Below are 18,260 nucleotides of genomic sequence, written 5' to 3'. Positions count from 1 at the left end.
CAAGTCCCCATGAAATCGCTTGACGAGCGCAGTTTTCTTTCCTGTGCCGACATACTACGTATTGAAACAGAAAGTTTAAAAAAAATTAAAATACCCAATAGCTTTCCGTTTACATCATGGAATTGAAAATAACTTGCAACTTGTGATTCAGTCACAAGTAGGTGGTATTAGGGGAAGGAACATTCTCATTTTTGAGAGCATTTTATTAGACAAAATAAGTGAGTGCAGGATGTCATCAAACATTTTCATCTGGTTTCCTGGTAGAAAGACTGTCAATTTCAAATGTGTATCTCTGCTAAAAGTTTTGTCAATGTTTAGGAGTACATTAGAATATAGATGACCTCATAGCTGATGTACATACAAACTCTATTTTTTGACTTAGGCTTGCCAAAGTCCATCTCATTTTGTGAGATGAGCTTGAGCTTTTTCTATGAGAACATGATGTGTTAATCTGTTACAAGAACAAAGAGCATATTAAATGTCTCACTTGTCGCCGAACGATCTTCTCCAGAACTCTGCAGCATCTGCTTTGGTGATTCTGAAATTATCCCCTTGAAACAGGCCATTGGGAAAGATGGCTTTGAGCTCAGCTAGCATGTGACTGAATATCAGTGACAATTTTGTCAGGTTCCGTCTGAAAGAGAGGAAACAGAAGAGTTTTACTTTCACACAGAGATTTCATATTGATTAAGCAGAAGTCAGGTTATTCCATCAAACATGAAACAAACAAACAAAAAACATTAACCAGAGGTAAAGAATAAAGTGTGAATGTTTTGAACCAGTTGAAGGAACTGTCAGTTCCCCTATCGGGCCAGTGCTGTGTTGTCACTACAGCTTGCAAACATACACAGTTAGTTTTCTGTTAGTACTGAGGATTGTTGACACGAATTCTGTTGTTTTAAAGGGTTCGATTTTTAGAAGAATATCTCTGCTCTATAGGTCCATACCATGTAAGTAAATGGTGATCAGACCTATGAAGCTCTAAAAAGGAGATAAAAGTCAGCATAAAAAGAATCCATCAGGTTCCAATGGCCTTCTGAGAACAGACCAAAATATAACTCCTTTTTCACTGTACATCTTGACAGCAGTCTCCTTGGTGATCATGAATTCAAGCTCGATAACACTTCCGATAGCGCTACCAAGCGCTCCGTGGATGCGCTAGGTAGTGTAATCAACTACAAAGTGTAATCAAGATTGAAATTATGATCACATCTAGAGACTGCAATGGCAAGATATACAGTAAAAAAGGAGTTTTATTTTGGTTTGTTCTCACCCAAAACCAATTGGATCGCTTCAGAAGACATGGATTTAACCACTGGAGTCATATGGATTACTTTTATGCTGACTTTATCTACTTTTTGGAGCTTGAAATGTCTGGTCACCATTCACTTGCATTGTATGGACCAACAGAGCTGAGATAAAAAAAAAAAATAAATAAAAAACAAACATTTGTTTGTGTTCTGCAGAAGAAAGAAAGTCATTCACCTTTTAGATGGCATGAGGGTGAGTAAATGATGAGAGAATTTTCATTTTATCCCTTTAAATGTCAATGTCAAGGTAAAGTTATTTAGCTGGCTAACATAAATGAGGTTTTGTCAAAATTGTGAGAACAACTTGTGATAGTCTTGTGATAGGAAGCAAGTAAAATTTGTTGAAATTTAAACAAATCACCATATGCCAACATTCTCCAACAAAAGTATGTTTATGAATTCATAGCTTTCATGGAGTGACATTACAACTGTAAGCTGTCCAGCTTTTATTGCAAATTTGCAATTGTAATCAACATCTTCTTAAAACAAATTGTTAATGAATAAATATAAAAATGCTTCTTTGAGACAAGTAAAAATATGTTATTTTGTGGTGGGGCCAGTGTAAATATTGGCAGGGAAACTAAAAAATTTGAACTACTGAACAGAACAGACAATAAAAAATAAAAAATAAAAAAAAATTATTAAGCCCAGATAAACAAGCTGAAGCTTTATCAAAAGTGATGGTAGACGCTGAGAAAACTAGCTACTATCAACATGCAGCAATGTATAACAATGCTATTGGGTGATGGGATATTCCTGTGGCGAAGGGCACTGTGAGGGAGCGTGCTAGGCCGGTATAAGCAAGGACTGAGGTGGACACTCTGAATGCCTGTTGCATTTGCACATGAGCCCAAGGCAGGCAGGCGAGCAGGCAGGGGGAGGAAGTGCAAAGAAAGCCATGATTTACAGGGCAGCACAGTGGGGGATTGTACAAACGCTCCAGACTGGGGAATTGACATGCACAAGAGAGAGTCTGAGTGTGGCAGCACCACAGCTGCCTGCAAAAACTAATCCTTACTCTGACTATGAGAGAGGACAGAGAGAGGTGTTACATACATAAACACAAAATACATAAATCTTTGACTCACGACACATAAGTACATGACCATGTGCACAAAAGTTTGGCATAACGACCATAATGTTTCATCACTCGTTATTTTCACATTAATGCCATTTCATAATACTGTCTTTTGCCAACAGGCTGTATTTCCCCATTAATGCCATTTTCATCTAGTTATTAAACCATTGCATATTTGTTACAAGCCATAGAGTAGGTTGTAACTGGAAAATGTTTCATGCTATTCAGAGAACATGTCAGAAGTGAAAATGAAGTATATGTCTCTAAGAAAAATAAAAATAAAAATGGGGGTTTCCAAATCAGTGGGCTTGTTCACAATGGGATGGGCGTTTTTCAACCGTCTAACCAAAATAGGGAACCCATGAAACTATTGGCTACTATTTAATATATTTGGCAACTTCCCACCTCCATGGTTTTGTCATTTCCTGATTATGTTGATCATCGTCTGTAGGGATGCACAATATATCGTCCGTCAACCGGGAAAATCTAAATATTATCGCGCCGATAATGGATATTTTCGGCGATAATTGTTACCATTTATCTGCTTGAGGCTGAGAAGCTCTGACTGCCTGTGGCTTCTTTACTTCAGGGAGGGACTCGGGCAGCCTCAAAGACAGTATGCGTGTGCACACAACGTGTCTGTGTGAGTGAAAGACAAGGTCATGTTGCTCTGTGAGGATTATTTCAACATCTCTGCACTTTGTAACGTTGTTTTGGGGCTAGTTTTAGTCATCTGCTGTAAGTAACGACATGGCATTTCCCATATTCCGTTTGTTTCATGAGGCAATAAACAAAACGCAATAAAAACATGTATCTATGTTACTAGCACATCGTTACTTACAGGACAGCATTGCAACTAAAACAAACACAACCTAAAATGGTACATTTTTTGAAATAATTCTCACAGAGTGACTTAAGATGCCTTAAATCACTTTTTTGTGAGAAACAAATGTGCTTGTTGCATTTTTTAAGAGTTAAGACTTTTCTAATGTTATGACCCATGATTGTTCGATCTGTGTGATGTCATCTATTCCCATTATGATTGTTGTGTTCACATTTCATAAGTTATACAGTGGAAGTGTCACAGATGAGCACTGTAACAAGCGTCTGTGAATGAGATGCACATAAGCACAATGTCCGCACATACACACAAACTACCACTGCACTCGTAGTCTGGCTGCTATCATAAATATTACACCATGTATACAGAGATTAGGGTTTATATTGTGTGTTTTGTTGTTTAATGTTCAATACATGTAGTTTATAGCCTCATTTTGGTTTAATGCATTATAACAGTTGTTAGAAGTCCATTATTCTTTTTCTGTTAACGCTTCAACATTATTACCATAAACACTATAAATGGGCACCGTACAATTTATGCAAGGGTTAATTTATTTCTCATTCAAATTAGCATACATCTGTAATATAGGCACATTTCTGGATCATGTTACATCTGCCAAACCTTATATAGCGCAAGTCCAAATTCCAAGCTTTTAAATGACACATTTATTTAAATGAGAAGATCTTATTTAATTAGCTAGCAGTTCCAGGTTAAAGGATTCAAAACGTAAACTTTTTAAAAAATATATTGGTTGTCGGTATCAGCCACATGAGATGTGAATTATCAGTATCGGCCCAGAATTTCCATATTGGTGCATCCCGTATCTTCTGTAAATGACTGTCGCAATCAGCATTGGGATATATGTCAGATATCGGCGATATCCGATTACATTGTCCTATTGTTGTTGGGTATTGTTGGCTTGTTAAAATGCAAAAAGTAACAAGTAAAATATTGCAAATGTCATTTTTGTGCTTTTTAACATGCATCTATCAATATATATTATTCTTTGTTATTCTATTCTATTTAAAAATATATTTTCCTTATTCCCTTATGGAAATTCGTTCCATAATATCGTGGCATAATAATGGGTGCCTACAGGATTTCAACTTCGGGTACACACAGAAATAGGACCAAGTAATGAAGTGTACCCTTATTGTAGAGACTTTATTTTGGCAAAACAACACCAAAGCATTCAATTCTGGTGACTGAGAGAAGCACTTCTATTATTTTCTGGAGTATGTATAGCATTTATGTAACTATTGGCTAAAGCATTTTTAAAAGAGGCTAGAGTAAAAAATAAACTTTCCTATTAAGAGGAAACATTTGCCCCCTGGAGTTGATTTTTGGGTTATTTTTTTACCATTATGAGGGCATTGTTAGGGCATATTTTATAACCATACAAAATATAACAATATGACATCATTGTGTTATATCAAATATTTCAAATTAATAAATTCCTTAAAATACATGTTCAACCTGAATAATCAGATAAGCGGTTACCTATAAATTTAAATAAACATCAAATAATTTAATGTGATATATTAGGTCTAGAATAGAAAAGGAAATATATCCGATGTTACAAATAAGAAATAGAAACTTTTTTGCCCCCACATTTTTAATTTCTGAGTCCTTTTTGTAATGTTTCAGTGGCATTTTTGCCCTGAGCCTTTAATTTCTGACCCTGGTTCAGACCAAACGCGTTCTTGCGCTCAAAAAACAAGACACAGCGCAATGAATAAGGCAGAACGCAGGTGTCTCGAGACGCATTTTTAACAGTTGAAGTTCTTTTACAGCATCTAAAAAAAAAAAAAGCAAAATGCGGCAAAAAGACATTAATCTAGCGCACGTTTATATGAAAAATTATTGAAACGATGACAGAGGAAGCTTTATGAGGAGGCATGAGCGAGGATGCACAGGTGGATTCTATTTGGAAATCTTTTGTGTTGAAGCACCTGACACACACATAAATTCTCCTCACCCTTCACATCTGACACAATAGTTATAATTCATGTTTCACCGCTGTTTTACCTGTAATTGTCATATTCGAGAGTGCATCTTGAATTATTAGGATTTATTCTTAATATATCAATAAATCAATGAACAACATAACGGCAAGTGCTCAGAGGTAGTGCAGCTGTGCAAAGGCGATGCTCTGAAATGACGCTTAAATAAGCCGGACATTTTATTTAACGAATACATTTCACTTGGATTCCTCCGTCCTCGTTTCATTTCCTTGCATCTTTTCATCATATCCTAAGAGGGAGTTGACAGGATGCAAAGGAAATTATGCAAGTAAAAGGGACAGTTTTAGAAATGAGAAGCCATAGACGAGAGAGTCGTTGCACAGTTTCTTTGCCAGTGCTGCTCAATCCTGGTGGCGGAGGATGAATCTCAGTTACATACATATACACACACACACACACACACACACACACACACACACACACACACACACACACACACTCACGTAAATGACCTATTTTGGATTCAAAATGGCGAATTCCTCCGAAAGGTGACTAATTTGCAGGTATTATTATTATTAATGTAAACTTTCCTCAAGAAATGTAAGATCTTCCCAAAGCAATACAACAAAGAAAACAATGCATAAGTTAAAAAAAAAAAAAAAAAAAAAAAAAAAAAAGGCGAAAATAAACACTTGCAGAAAATATCCAAACTTATGTAAAGACTTCTTGCAGAAAATAAATATTAAACAGTTATAAACACATGCAAAAAAATGACTGAATTAATGCATTTACATTACATGTATTCATTTAACCGATGCTTTTATCCAAAGTGACTTACAAAATGAAGAAACATTCTCAGCAGCCTGCGGAGGGCATCTTTTGGGTTTCGAAATATTATTTTGTGTGCTTCATTTGAGGAGGTAAAACAATTTGCTTTTATTACGAGTGATTATTGTCATGCGACACAGTTTGCAGATGACATTTTTTCTGCACCATGTCGGCTTTTGTGGACCTACACTACAGATGTCACAACTGTTTTAATAACAAGCTCCTCTTCATTTTCTTGTATTCTTTGGAAATTGTCCCGTTCTGAGATGTAGTGCGAGTGATCCCGCATTGCGTTCTCCTGTAAATACCGGAAAATCTACTGGACTCGCATGCACTTATGAAGCGCCAAATGCGAGATGAATGTCACTGAATTTGCTTTGGCAGCCGCTGATTTTTTTTTCTTCATAAAAACTGTTCATGTTTCTTAAATTCTCTCAGTCTCTCGTGAAGCCCCACCCACTGATAGATGAGCCCACGCTGCGCACATGGATATTTACATATCGCGATATACACAGATCAGCCACAACATTAACACCACCTGCCTAATACAGTGTAGGTCCCCCTCATGCCGCCAAAATAGCGCCAACTCAGATAACCACTCTGTACAATAGTGGTGAGAAGAATAGCATCTCAGAATAGCATTCTGAGATGCTGTTCTTCTCACCAAAATTGTACAAAGCGGTTATCTGAGTTAGCGTAGACTGTCAGTTCGAACCAGTCTGGCCATTCTCTGTTGACCTCTCTCATCAACAAGGCATTTCCATCCACAGAACTGACGCTCACTGGATGTTTTTGGCACCATTCTGAGTAAATTCTAGAGACTGTTGTGTGTGAAAATCCCAGGAAATCAGCAGTTACAGAAATACTCAAACCAGCCCGTCTGGCACCAACAATCATGCCACAGTCCAAATCACCGATATCACATTTTTTCCCCATTCTGACGGTTGATGTGAACATTAACTGAAGCTCCTGACCGTATATGCATGATTTTATGCACTGCAGTCACATGATTGGCTGATTAGATAATCGCATGGATGATTGTTGGTGCCAGATGGGCTGGTTTGAGTATTTCTGTAACTGCTGATCTCCTGGGATTTTCACACACAACAGTTTCTAGAATTTACTCAGAATGGTGCCAAAAACAAAACACTTCCAGTGAGCTGCAGTTCTGTGGATGGAAATGCCTTGATGATGAGAGAGGTCAACAGAGAATGGCTAGACTGGTGTGAACTGACAAAGTCTACGGTAGGAGTGGTGGTGGTGTAGTGGACTAAAGCACTGAACTGGTAAGCAAAAGGTTGTTGGTTCAATCCCCACAGCCACCACCATTGTGTCCTTGAGCAAGGCACTTAACTCCAGGTTGCTCCAGGGGGATTGTCCCTGTAATAAGGGCACTGTTAGTCGCTTTGGATAAAAGCGTCTGCCAAATGCATAAATGTAAATGTAACTCAGATAACTGCTCTGTACAATTGTGGTGAGAAGAATAGTATCACAGAATGGTATTCTGAGATGTGGGTTGACGCTGTTTTGGCAGCACGAGGGGGACCTACACAATATTAGGCAGATGGTTTTAATGTTGTGGCTGATCGGTGTATACGATATAGTAAAATCTCTATCGACTGACATTTTATATCGTCACCACTATATATATCATCATATCGCCCAGCCCTAGGTTGAAATATATATAATCATACATAGGAATAAGATGGAAAAATAAATAGGCTTATTAACTTTTAAAAGGGAATAGAAAATGCCTCCCATTTTTTGTTGATATCAAAGTCTCTGCATCCAAACAAACTCATCTGTCTCTTGGCAGAAGCGAACCAAATTAGGTAGTTTTCAACATCAACAACTTGTGTGACATACCCATCATCGGAAACAATTTTGTCTTGACAAAGTGCTTCATTACAGTTGTTTTATGACTGTCTACATTAAAACAATCCAACGACCCCTTCTTCCACTCCCCGCCTCCAATCCCTTGGCTGGGCGGCCTCTCCTTGCTGTAGGTTATGGGCCAAACCCTTCCTAGATACTGTGCTTTTGTCAGCTTCCCTCCTCTTTTGGCCTGACCTTTGACCTGCAGCTGGCTGCTCCCTTCCGGTTTCCTGTTTTCCATGATAAAACAGCCAAGCCAACTGTAGAAAGCAAAAGAGCAGTTCGCTCATGCCCACGGCTGATTATCAAAGAGCCTATAGTCCAGTGGCTTCACACCTACAGAGTTCCTACAGCGCCTGCCTCAATTTATCAACTTCACAACAAAAACAAAAGCCAGTTTGAACTAGTTTACTTGACATTGCACTAAATGAGCAACTTGGTGTTTCAACAGATGGTTCAAACTTCCCTATAACATTTCTAAGGAAGTGACTTTCTCCGTGTGCCACAGGTCACTATTTGCATCTGAACACAGAATTAATAAGGTGACACAAACAGATCATGATTAAGGGTTTCCTCTTCAATGCAGCCACCACTTTACAAATTTAACTCTCCGGAACTGGCTTCACACCAGATCTCTGCCAGGAAACAGTGGTGACAGCAACCATAAACCCACGCAAACACACACACACACACAAAACACAAACAGGGTGCCCAGCAAGCATCAACATATTCACACACAATTCACACAGATCTTACACTGTAATTCCCATTTTCATACTTTGTCCAAGATAATTTCCAGAGCAGAGGATCTAAACTGGTAAGTTGCTTCTTAAGAAAAAATGTAATGTGCTTATGATGCATTTTAAGAAGTCCGTAAGAAGGTATTTAACTGTAAACATTTTTAGCTGAAGGAAAAAAAAAAATATTTTCTATATTTTTAGAAAAGTTAGAAAATAAAGAAAATAGCAGTTAAGAAGAATTTTATTCTTGAAAATCTTTCTTGAATCCAGCCCCAGGTCTTCTCCAATAGGGTCCTAGCAAGCTGGGAAAAAACTAATGTGAATGCAAATAATAAAATGCAACTAACCATATAATAATACATACTTGGGAATAAGTAGGCCTGTCACGATAATTACATTATCGACTTATCGTACGATATATGGAAATGACCTCAATAATTTTTGCAGACCTTGATATTGCCCATTGTGTTTACATGCGTGTTTGTTTACATAGGAATGAATGTCACCAACATTTTAGCCAGTCACGCTGCTTCTGTCCTCTCGTCTGCTCTCTGTGTCGGAGGCGGGGCTCAGGCAGCTTACACACACACACACACACCCACACCAACGTGGACAGCGACTGCAACAGATTACGTTACTCAAAACGAATAGGTGTTTTAATAGCCGTTTTTCCCAATGACTGCATAATTCCAGCCAGAAAGTTTGGAAGAATAAGTCCAAATGGACTTGGTTTCAAAGCCACGTTCCACAGTTCTGGTGTGGGAAAATTTTGGCTTTAAACCAAATGAGAGTGGAGAGTCCATTACCGGGAACGAGCTGGTATGTCGACTTTGTTTAAAAACAGTGGCAACGAAAAGTGGCAATACAAAGGGCTGCCCATCGAATACCCACGATATCATCGCGGTGATTTTGCTTAAGATATCAAATTCAACAATATCGTGTATATCGCAATGATTTTAATGAGCCTTTTATTTGGCCATTAAGTTTCATAGAGTGCATCAGTAGACTAATTTCACGATTCTTCAGGGCTGTATAATTAATCAAAATAACATCAAAATGGAGATTTGATTTATTGAACTGCCAAAGGCTGCGATTAAAGACAGATAAACATGGTCTGTGTGCGCTTCAGAATGAACCGGTGATGCACTGATCTGTGTGCACGCGCAGGGGCGGTGGGGCTCATGGGCTTGTGTTTTTAGGGCAGTTCACCTGAACTGAAGTACTGCAGGTTCAAGCATTCACTCAATTCCAAACATAGTAACCGCTATAAAGTTATTGTACAAATCTACAAACGCAGAACAGTAAGGAGAGTTTGCTAAACTTACAGTTGTGCTCAAAAGTTTGCATACCCTGGCAGAAATTGTGAAATTTTGGCATTGATCTTTTATTTAAGGGTAGTGATCATATGAAGCCATTTATTATCACATAGTTGTTTGGCTCCTTTTTAAATCATAATGGTAACAGAAATCACCCAAATGGCCCTGATCAAAAGTTTACATACCCTTGAATGTTTGGCTTTGTTACAGACACACAAGGTGACACACACAGGTTTAAATGGCAATTAAAGGTTAATTTCCCACACCTGTGGCTTTTTAAATTGCAATTAATGTCTGTGTATAAATAGTCAATGAGTTTGTTAGCTCTCACATGGATGCACTGAGCAGGCTAGATACTGAGCCATGGGGAGCAGAAAAGAACTGTCAAAAGACCTGCGTAACAAGGTAATGGAACTTTATAAAGATGGAAAAGGATATACAAAGATATCCAAAGCCTTGAAAATGCCAGTCAGTACTGTTCAATCACTCATTAAGAAGTGGAAAATTCAGGGATCTCTTGATACCAAGCCAAGGTCAGGTAGACCAAGAAAGATTTCAGCCACAACTGCCAGAAGAATTGTTCGGGATACAAAGAAAAACCCACAGGTAACCTCAGGAGAAATACAGGCTGCTCTGGAAAAAGACGGTGTGGTTGCATGATCAGTCATATTTTCAAAATCAATGCCAAAATTTCACAATTTCTGCCAGGGTATGCAAACTTGAGCACAACTGTATAACTGTCAAACAAACACTGCACTTCCCGTTTCATAATTAAAGCTCCTGGTGAAGGTGAGATAAACACGACTGCACTTGCAGTGTCAAATTAAAAACCCCAGTAAAGGGCAAATAGGACAGAAATACATTAATTAATTTTTTATGAATATAATAATGATTCAGTATTATATTGTAATAATAAACTTGACTGGGTTCCACAGTAATAATTTAGTATGGTGCAATGTTCATCTGGTTTCCAAAAAATAAGTGAAGTAGTTTATGCATACCTTGGTCATTCACAAAGAAAAATGTTTTAGTAAAAATATATGAAGGTAAATAAGATTTTTATTAAGCTTCCATGTTTGATTGTTTGTTAAATACAAGTATAAACGAGCAAATCAATGAAAATTATTACATTTTACTCTCCCTTTAGTGAATAACGGTGGGAAATATGCCTTCATCGTTTTTAAATAGATTTTTATTTAATACCTTTGAAATATGAATTCTATTTGGCTACAATGGCTGTTTAGATGAAATGATAGTTCCTCTGACTGAAAAAAACCCAAACATGTTTATGCTATTTCAGAGCAAAAACATAATTATTGAGATATATATAGAATATAGTCAATTTGCTGAAAAATATCGAGATATAAATTCTGAAACCATATTGCCCATTCAGTGCACAGATTAAAATCACGTCATGTCCTAGTGAGATTATTTAACGGCAAAAGCTGCGATTTAATGAGATAGATCATTTGCACATGTAGCATTTTAAATGCGAGTGCTTGTGAATGTGTGCAGCTGGTGTTGTGCAGGCATAGAGACACAAACTGCTCATACCTTTAGAGATCCTTGGCTCATACATGGAAAACATTTATGAGCATCACATGCAGAAGGCAGAGCGCTAATTTGCTTTTTAGCACAAGTCATATACAGACTACATATTTATTTATTTAAATAGCAGCCTTTTGCAGTTTAATAATTACTGTGATTCACGTAGCGACCGGCTTTTCCAGATTCTGAATCTGCCGTGATTACATCGGAGCTCCTTGGTCTAACAACACAGAAACACTTCAAAATAAAAGTCAAATTTAAATGAAAAAAGTATGACAGAAATAGATCACTACTGTATAGTTATGTAATACTCACTGTTATACTACAACTACTACTACTACTACTAATAATAATAATAAATCAATAGTAACCATTATATTTAAGCAATCTCACATCGGTGTTGCTCTATTATGCAGCACTGTATTTGACAATAATAACTCCTAAATTGTATTTAGGATTGTGCTGTGAGGTTCTGTATAAAATCACTTAATTTGATAAAAATACAATTTCATGTTGAAAATGAATTGCTAAACTTTCATTTGATTACATTTTTAATTAATTAAACACAATTTTGCTGATACAATTGAAATAAACTGCTGAAATTGAGTTCAGAAAAAAAAAAAAAAAAAAAGGTAGCAGTCTTGGTATCGGCGAGTACTATAAAAAAAAATAATGGTATCGGGACATCCCTAATTTTGAGGATTGTTTTTTCACGATAAACAATTTTGGTACTGTGTGGGGTCATAAAAACTGGATCCTGAAGTAAAACCAGTTCAGAAAAATTATTCTAGAGGAAGATCTAATGAGGAGACTGAAGGCCTACTCAAACTAACCTTCGTCAAGGAAACAGGAGAAATGTGACTTCGAAAGAGAAAGGGATAGCAGAGCATGTCTGTTTTGTGCTATCTTTTGAGAGTACAAAGAAGTGGAGAATAGCACTGAAGCTTTGAATAAGCATTGTAAGAGTATGCGAGAGCTACATTATCACTTGGAATTTTCTGCGAGTGTGCTCAATAGGCCATAAATAAATATGATCTCCCACTGCCAGTGAGCGTCTCTGTCGCTGAACTCAGCTCTGCAGAGTGAGATGCGGGATGTAGTAACTCGAGCTGCAACACAATCCTCGGACGTGTTAACAGTGTTTCCATCCCAAGCACTCCCTGTGTGTGCTTACTCATGAAAAAAGGACAAAATTATCCCTTTTGATGGAAGTTCAAATGTGATTACTGCTTTGTTCATGACACTGAATCATTGGTTACTCAGCTCCATTGATTTCATGCTTGCTTGTTTTCCTGCCATCCCTTGAGAACAATATAACTTGCTAAACAATGAATGATTAATACAAAGAAAGCTTAAAGCACGCTCTTGGGTCCTGCAAATGTGAACCTTGTAATTTCAACACTTCCTACATTAAATGTAGGACTTTGAAAATGACTCTGACCACAGTCCAGTTAACAGACCCTTGGGTAATCATTTAATAAACACAAAGAGTGTAGAAATGTAACAAAATGTGCAGCTTTGTTTGGCCGCACAAAATACCATTACAAGCAATGAATCAGCAAATGAGAAGTCTGCATGTTTCAAGCTAATTTAAGGTTAGCTGAGGTGAGAGTGCGTATGTCTGTCACCCCTCCACCGTTCTGAATTGGCAAGTGTTTAATACCTCGGACAGAAGAGTGCGAGATCTCCACAAAAAAGTTGGTAAGTGTGACACCCTCAGCCAAAACAGAGTTTGGAGTCTGCTAGTGTGACACCAGATTAGAAGTAATTTTATTTATTTATTTTAATATTTGAGGGGGATTTTCTCCCCTTTTCTACCCAATTTGACATGCCCAATTCCCAATGCGCTCTTATTCCCAGTGGTGGTGCTGCGATTCGCCTCAATCTGGGTGGCGGAGGACGAATCTCAGTTGCCTCTGCCTCTGAGACAGTCAGCCCGTGCATCTTATCATGTGGCTTGCTAAGCGCGTTACCCCGGAGACTTAGCGCATGTGGAGGCTCACTCTATTCACCGCAGCATCCACGCATAACTCGACCACGAGGAAGGTAACCCACATGACAATTGGTTGCTTTTGGAGTAGGGGTGGGTAAAAATATCAATTTTTATTCTCTTTCAGCTAATGCTGTTATTAATTATACAGAGGACATGGATTGCATGGAATCCTTTCTTTGGACACACGTAATGAGTCAAACCAAACTTTCTCAACATGCAGTGAAAAGATGTCAGTGCTGAACTTCTTCGCTAGTATATTACTGAAACACTGGTGAGTGAAATCTAACTCACAGACATTTTTAGTCACATATGTGAGTGATTTAGTGAGGGTTACGCAAAGAATAAAAGAGCAATCATAAGATTTTAAGAATCAACGCATAACACCCCCCCCCCCCCCAAAAGTGCATAATCATAAGACTGCGGTACACAACATCTAGTTCACAGCATCCAGAAATGCAAACCTTTTTTACTGCAACTATTTATTTAAGCAGTGTCAGACAGAATTTAATCTCTCCACAACACCTTACAAATATGGGAGAATTACTCACAGCAGAGGATTTAACATTCTAAAGTGATTGCCTTGAAATGTATTGTTTATGCGGTGCTTTGATGACTGTAACAGCAGCGGTGCATAAAAGGACTAAACCTAAATCATTAAAGAGACAAAACACCTTGCAGAGGGTTTTACTGTGCTGACTGTTATTTACTGTTAAGCACAGCAAGCTATCATCACGCAAAAACGCTCTGAGAATTTGCATCCCTCAATTAATTTGAGAATTGCGTCTCCCATTAAAAACACCACCACTAAAAAATATTAATATTAGTAGTCGACCCCAATGATCAACTAGTCAGTGGTTGGACAAATAGTCGATTAGTCGTCCACCCTGGCACATCTCTAATTTATATACACAAATAGTTTCAAGTATCAATGCAATACCATGAGAAGAAGTATTGCGATATATTGATATTTGACTAAATCGACACAGCCCTAGTTTCTGCACTTAATATAACAAAATATCCAGATCTGTATTTTGTTTGCGAGCATAAAATAAGCTCTAAAAAGACTGCAGAGGAACAAGCAACTCAAAGTCTATAAGATAAGAGACACCTGTAGAATCACAAATTGGAACATGTAGGTCTGGAGCTGAAATTATTTTGCAGATTTGATTACAGGTAAAACAAGTTGATTCAGTATGATGGGATTGTTTTACCTACAGTAAACCAACACCCCAGAATATTACACATTCCTGCCTATCTGAGCCTGAATTGAAGGCTATCATCAGCAGGGAAAACTTGTCATTGTGCAGCGTGTGCAGCGTTCTGCTGAATTTCAATGGAACAAAGTGATAGTGACATTTACTTTATCTTTTGTATTATTTATTTTATTTGCAATAAAATTGGCAAGGTAAAGTCTGCTGCAGGTTTGCATAAATTTGCAGAATAAATGAAAAATAAATTCAGAATTGTTTGGCTTTATCTATCTGAAATTTCAGATCGAAATTGAAAGAAATGGGTATTTGTTTTCCCCCACGGGTGGGCAGTGTCTTCCTTGCCAACTGTATTGGCTTTGTCCGAAAGCTAAAAAGTGCAGCTTTTTACAGGCAGTATGTGGAGGTAAAATACCAACAAAGTGCATTTAAATCCAATGTTTGCATTACATCCTGTCTTTATGATTCCTTCTGGTTAGTCTTTGATGGCAGCACAGATGTATCCTTTGAGATACCTGAAAATTCTTTGTATGTGGTTTGTGATAGGTGTAAAGAATAAAAATAGCATCTGAAGGAGTGGCTGAAAGAAGTAAAATTATTATAATATACTGCAAGTAAAATTATTATATAAATGTCAAACATTTTTTTAATCAACTAATAACTCAATTTCAACCAACAAATTTGCATTATAGTGACTGAATATTTGCTAGGTGATCTCAAAAGATCACTTAACTTTGTTTTAGATCATTATTAATGACTGTTGCCAGTTTCCTTAGAAGGTACCTTCATACACAAAATGCTGCCTGTTTAGTCACTGACTGACAAGGCAGTGAGGCAGCTGGTCTTATGTTACGGACATGGCCAAAGTAGTCTGAAATGCTGCCTCTGTCCTATTACCACTGATTATTTTTTCTTTTTCAAGCTCAAAACAATTCATAGAACTCAATTCGTAAAAGGATGTCAAAACTTTAAATACGGAACAAGTGATGCGTTTTTACCACAACAAACACCAGCTCATCTTGTGAGTAAGCTGGGACTTGAACAAAAGAAACCGTATCCAGTTCACCAAGCAGCCAAAATTCAGTTACGCCACACAACTGTTAAATGCCTTAATCTAAAACTAAACAGATGCAGGTGACATTACCTTTATCTGCAGTGCATTTCCCTATTGCTATAAATGCACCTTTCATGCAGACCTATAAAATTCAGATAAGATGAAATGATAATGAAACCAACTGAAGAGGGGAACACAGGCATGGAAAGACATACAGAAGGAAGAGCATTGTGGTCCAAATTTAGTGAACAGAACAATGGCGTGTGGAGCTATTATCCCAGAATATAGGGCCCTATGAAATTTTATTTTTTCCAAATTTCACTTATATTTTCAACTAATTAAAATGAATTCATAGAATTTTAATCAACATTTAATTTCATTATTTTTAATCACATGAAGTGCTTCTATACAGATCCTCATAGCACAATCCAAAACACAATTTACAAATACAAATATGCCAAATAAAGTGCTGCACAGAAGAGCATCACAGTGTTAATAAAAGCAATGATGAAAACTTTTATTCAGTACAATACTTATTCAATTTTATTCTTGAAATATTGCTTAAATATAATTTTATTATCATTATTATTTATTACTACATTAATATTTCATTTTACCATACAGTAGTTGTATATCTCTGTCACAATTTCTAGTTAAATTGAAGTTTTATTTTGGTCGAAAGACGAATTTGAGTTTGTATGTTTTTGACGACAGCTTCCAGATAAGCAGTTCACTATATGGCTTAAATGTGCTTATAATACGCAAAAGGCTGAGATTTAATATGCAAATATATAGTCTGCACAAGCTGTGCTTCAACCTTAATGCGCACTCTACTGTCTGTAATCTATTACAAACACAGTGCATGTGATGCTTATGCTTATGATGAGGTGTTATCAGTGTAATCACTTTAAAGTGCACAGCACATCCAGACTATGCATTTAATTGACTAAATCTCAGCCTTTTCAAACTAGGACATATCACAATTTTAATTTGATTAAGCATTAATACATTAATTTGATCCCAAATGTGTCTAATTCCCTGACATTCCGTGTTTAATAGTTAATTCTGTATTTTCTGAATGGATTCCGTGATCCCGTTCACGTTTTGCGCACTGCAGACATCACAGGGCCATAAGGACACCACAATCAGATCACACTACCGATTTCATGGTTCAACATCAGAACATCTGTCATTAGGTCCATCATAAGACTCTAAAATGGGAGTACATAAGAGTAATATGCGGTGGTCTGCCAAAAATATTTGGACACTTAAGCCACACTTAATGTATGACTGCATTATTAAATATTTGTATATAAAAAAAAATATCAAACCAAATTCCTTTATTTGAGAAATAAATACAGAAATAAATGTGCGCACACACTGCGTATCTGACAGTGAAAGCCTGGCTAGTGTTGCAAGCTAAGCTCATGTCGCTCTGTGCGGATCTTTTCAACATTTCTGCACCTTGTTACATTGTTTTGGGGCTGGTTTTAATCGGGATCACCTGCTGCAAGTAACGAAATGCCATTTCCCATATTCTGTTTGTTTATAAAAATGTATGTTACTTGGGGCAATATTTTTTGCGTTTTACACCATAAAACAAAAACAGGATATGGAAAATAGCACATTGTTACTTAAAGCAAAGGATCGTGATTAAAACAAACACTAACACAACATAACACTGTGCATAGACCTTGAAATAATCCTCAAAGAGCGACATGAGATGGCTAATGACACTAGTTTGTGAGTGAAATTAGTGCGTGTGCTGTATTTTATTATTTGAGACTATTCTAATGTTATCACTCATGACAATTATAACTCTGATTCCCATTATGATTAATTTGATCACATTTCATAAGTTATACAATGGATCTGTCACAGACGAACGCTGTAATATGCAAGCATCTGTACACACACATACACACAAACCACTGCGGCACTTGCAGTCATTTTGGTTTAATGCATTACATTTCTTAGAATTTTATTTTTCTCTCTCTAAACCAGGGGTCGGCAACCTATGGCTTAATCACTAGCATGCGATAAACAGCGGGAGAGAGGAGTATGTATTTCTATATATATGAGGTCCCTTGCACCTGCATTTGAAAATGGGAAGCTAAACACTATTAAAGTGTGACAACTTCGCTAGTCAACAACAGAGTAGCGCAGCGCGAGCAAACCATTCACGAGTCGATTAGGTAAACGCGCCTGCTTTGTGGCATCACATAGAGCGGATGAAACCCTATATTTTCCTGTTTTATTTGTTCCTTTTTGCAACACATGATGCAAATAAGAAAATACTATTATCAATGCTCCGCTCCTTAAACCACAATGACGGTGACTTTCAAACTACAAAATTAAGAGAAAAGGGCAAACACACATAGTGGGGTTCAAAAGTTTGAGTCTGATTCAAAATCTCAATTAAACCAACAAATAAACTCAGATTTTCTTGCTTCCAGCACACAAGATGATTGTTGAATAACAACAAATCATGCAGAATAACATGAT

At 37.2% G+C, this 18,260-nt stretch overlaps 1 protein-coding gene across 2 annotated transcripts in view; it reads right to left on the bottom strand.

The window, feature by feature from the left end:
• The window catches only part of LOC127421729 (E3 ubiquitin-protein ligase CBL-like), a 54,320-nt gene that overhangs the window by 18,337 nt on the left and 17,723 nt on the right, over window positions 1-18,260 (bottom strand). For both annotated transcript variants that reach the window (XM_051664796.1, XM_051664797.1), the window contains exon 3: window positions 488-634. In XM_051664796.1, coding sequence (XP_051520756.1) covers window positions 488-634 — 147 coding nt within the window. The remainder of the gene's footprint in view (window positions 1-487; window positions 635-18,260) is intronic.

This window comes from Myxocyprinus asiaticus, chromosome 31 (assembly GCF_019703515.2).
Source record: "Myxocyprinus asiaticus isolate MX2 ecotype Aquarium Trade chromosome 31, UBuf_Myxa_2, whole genome shotgun sequence".
Lineage (NCBI taxonomy): Eukaryota > Metazoa > Chordata > Actinopteri > Cypriniformes > Catostomidae > Myxocyprinus > Myxocyprinus asiaticus.
Note: the sequence above shows the minus strand (reverse complement) of the source record. Positions and strands in the feature narration are given on the sequence as shown.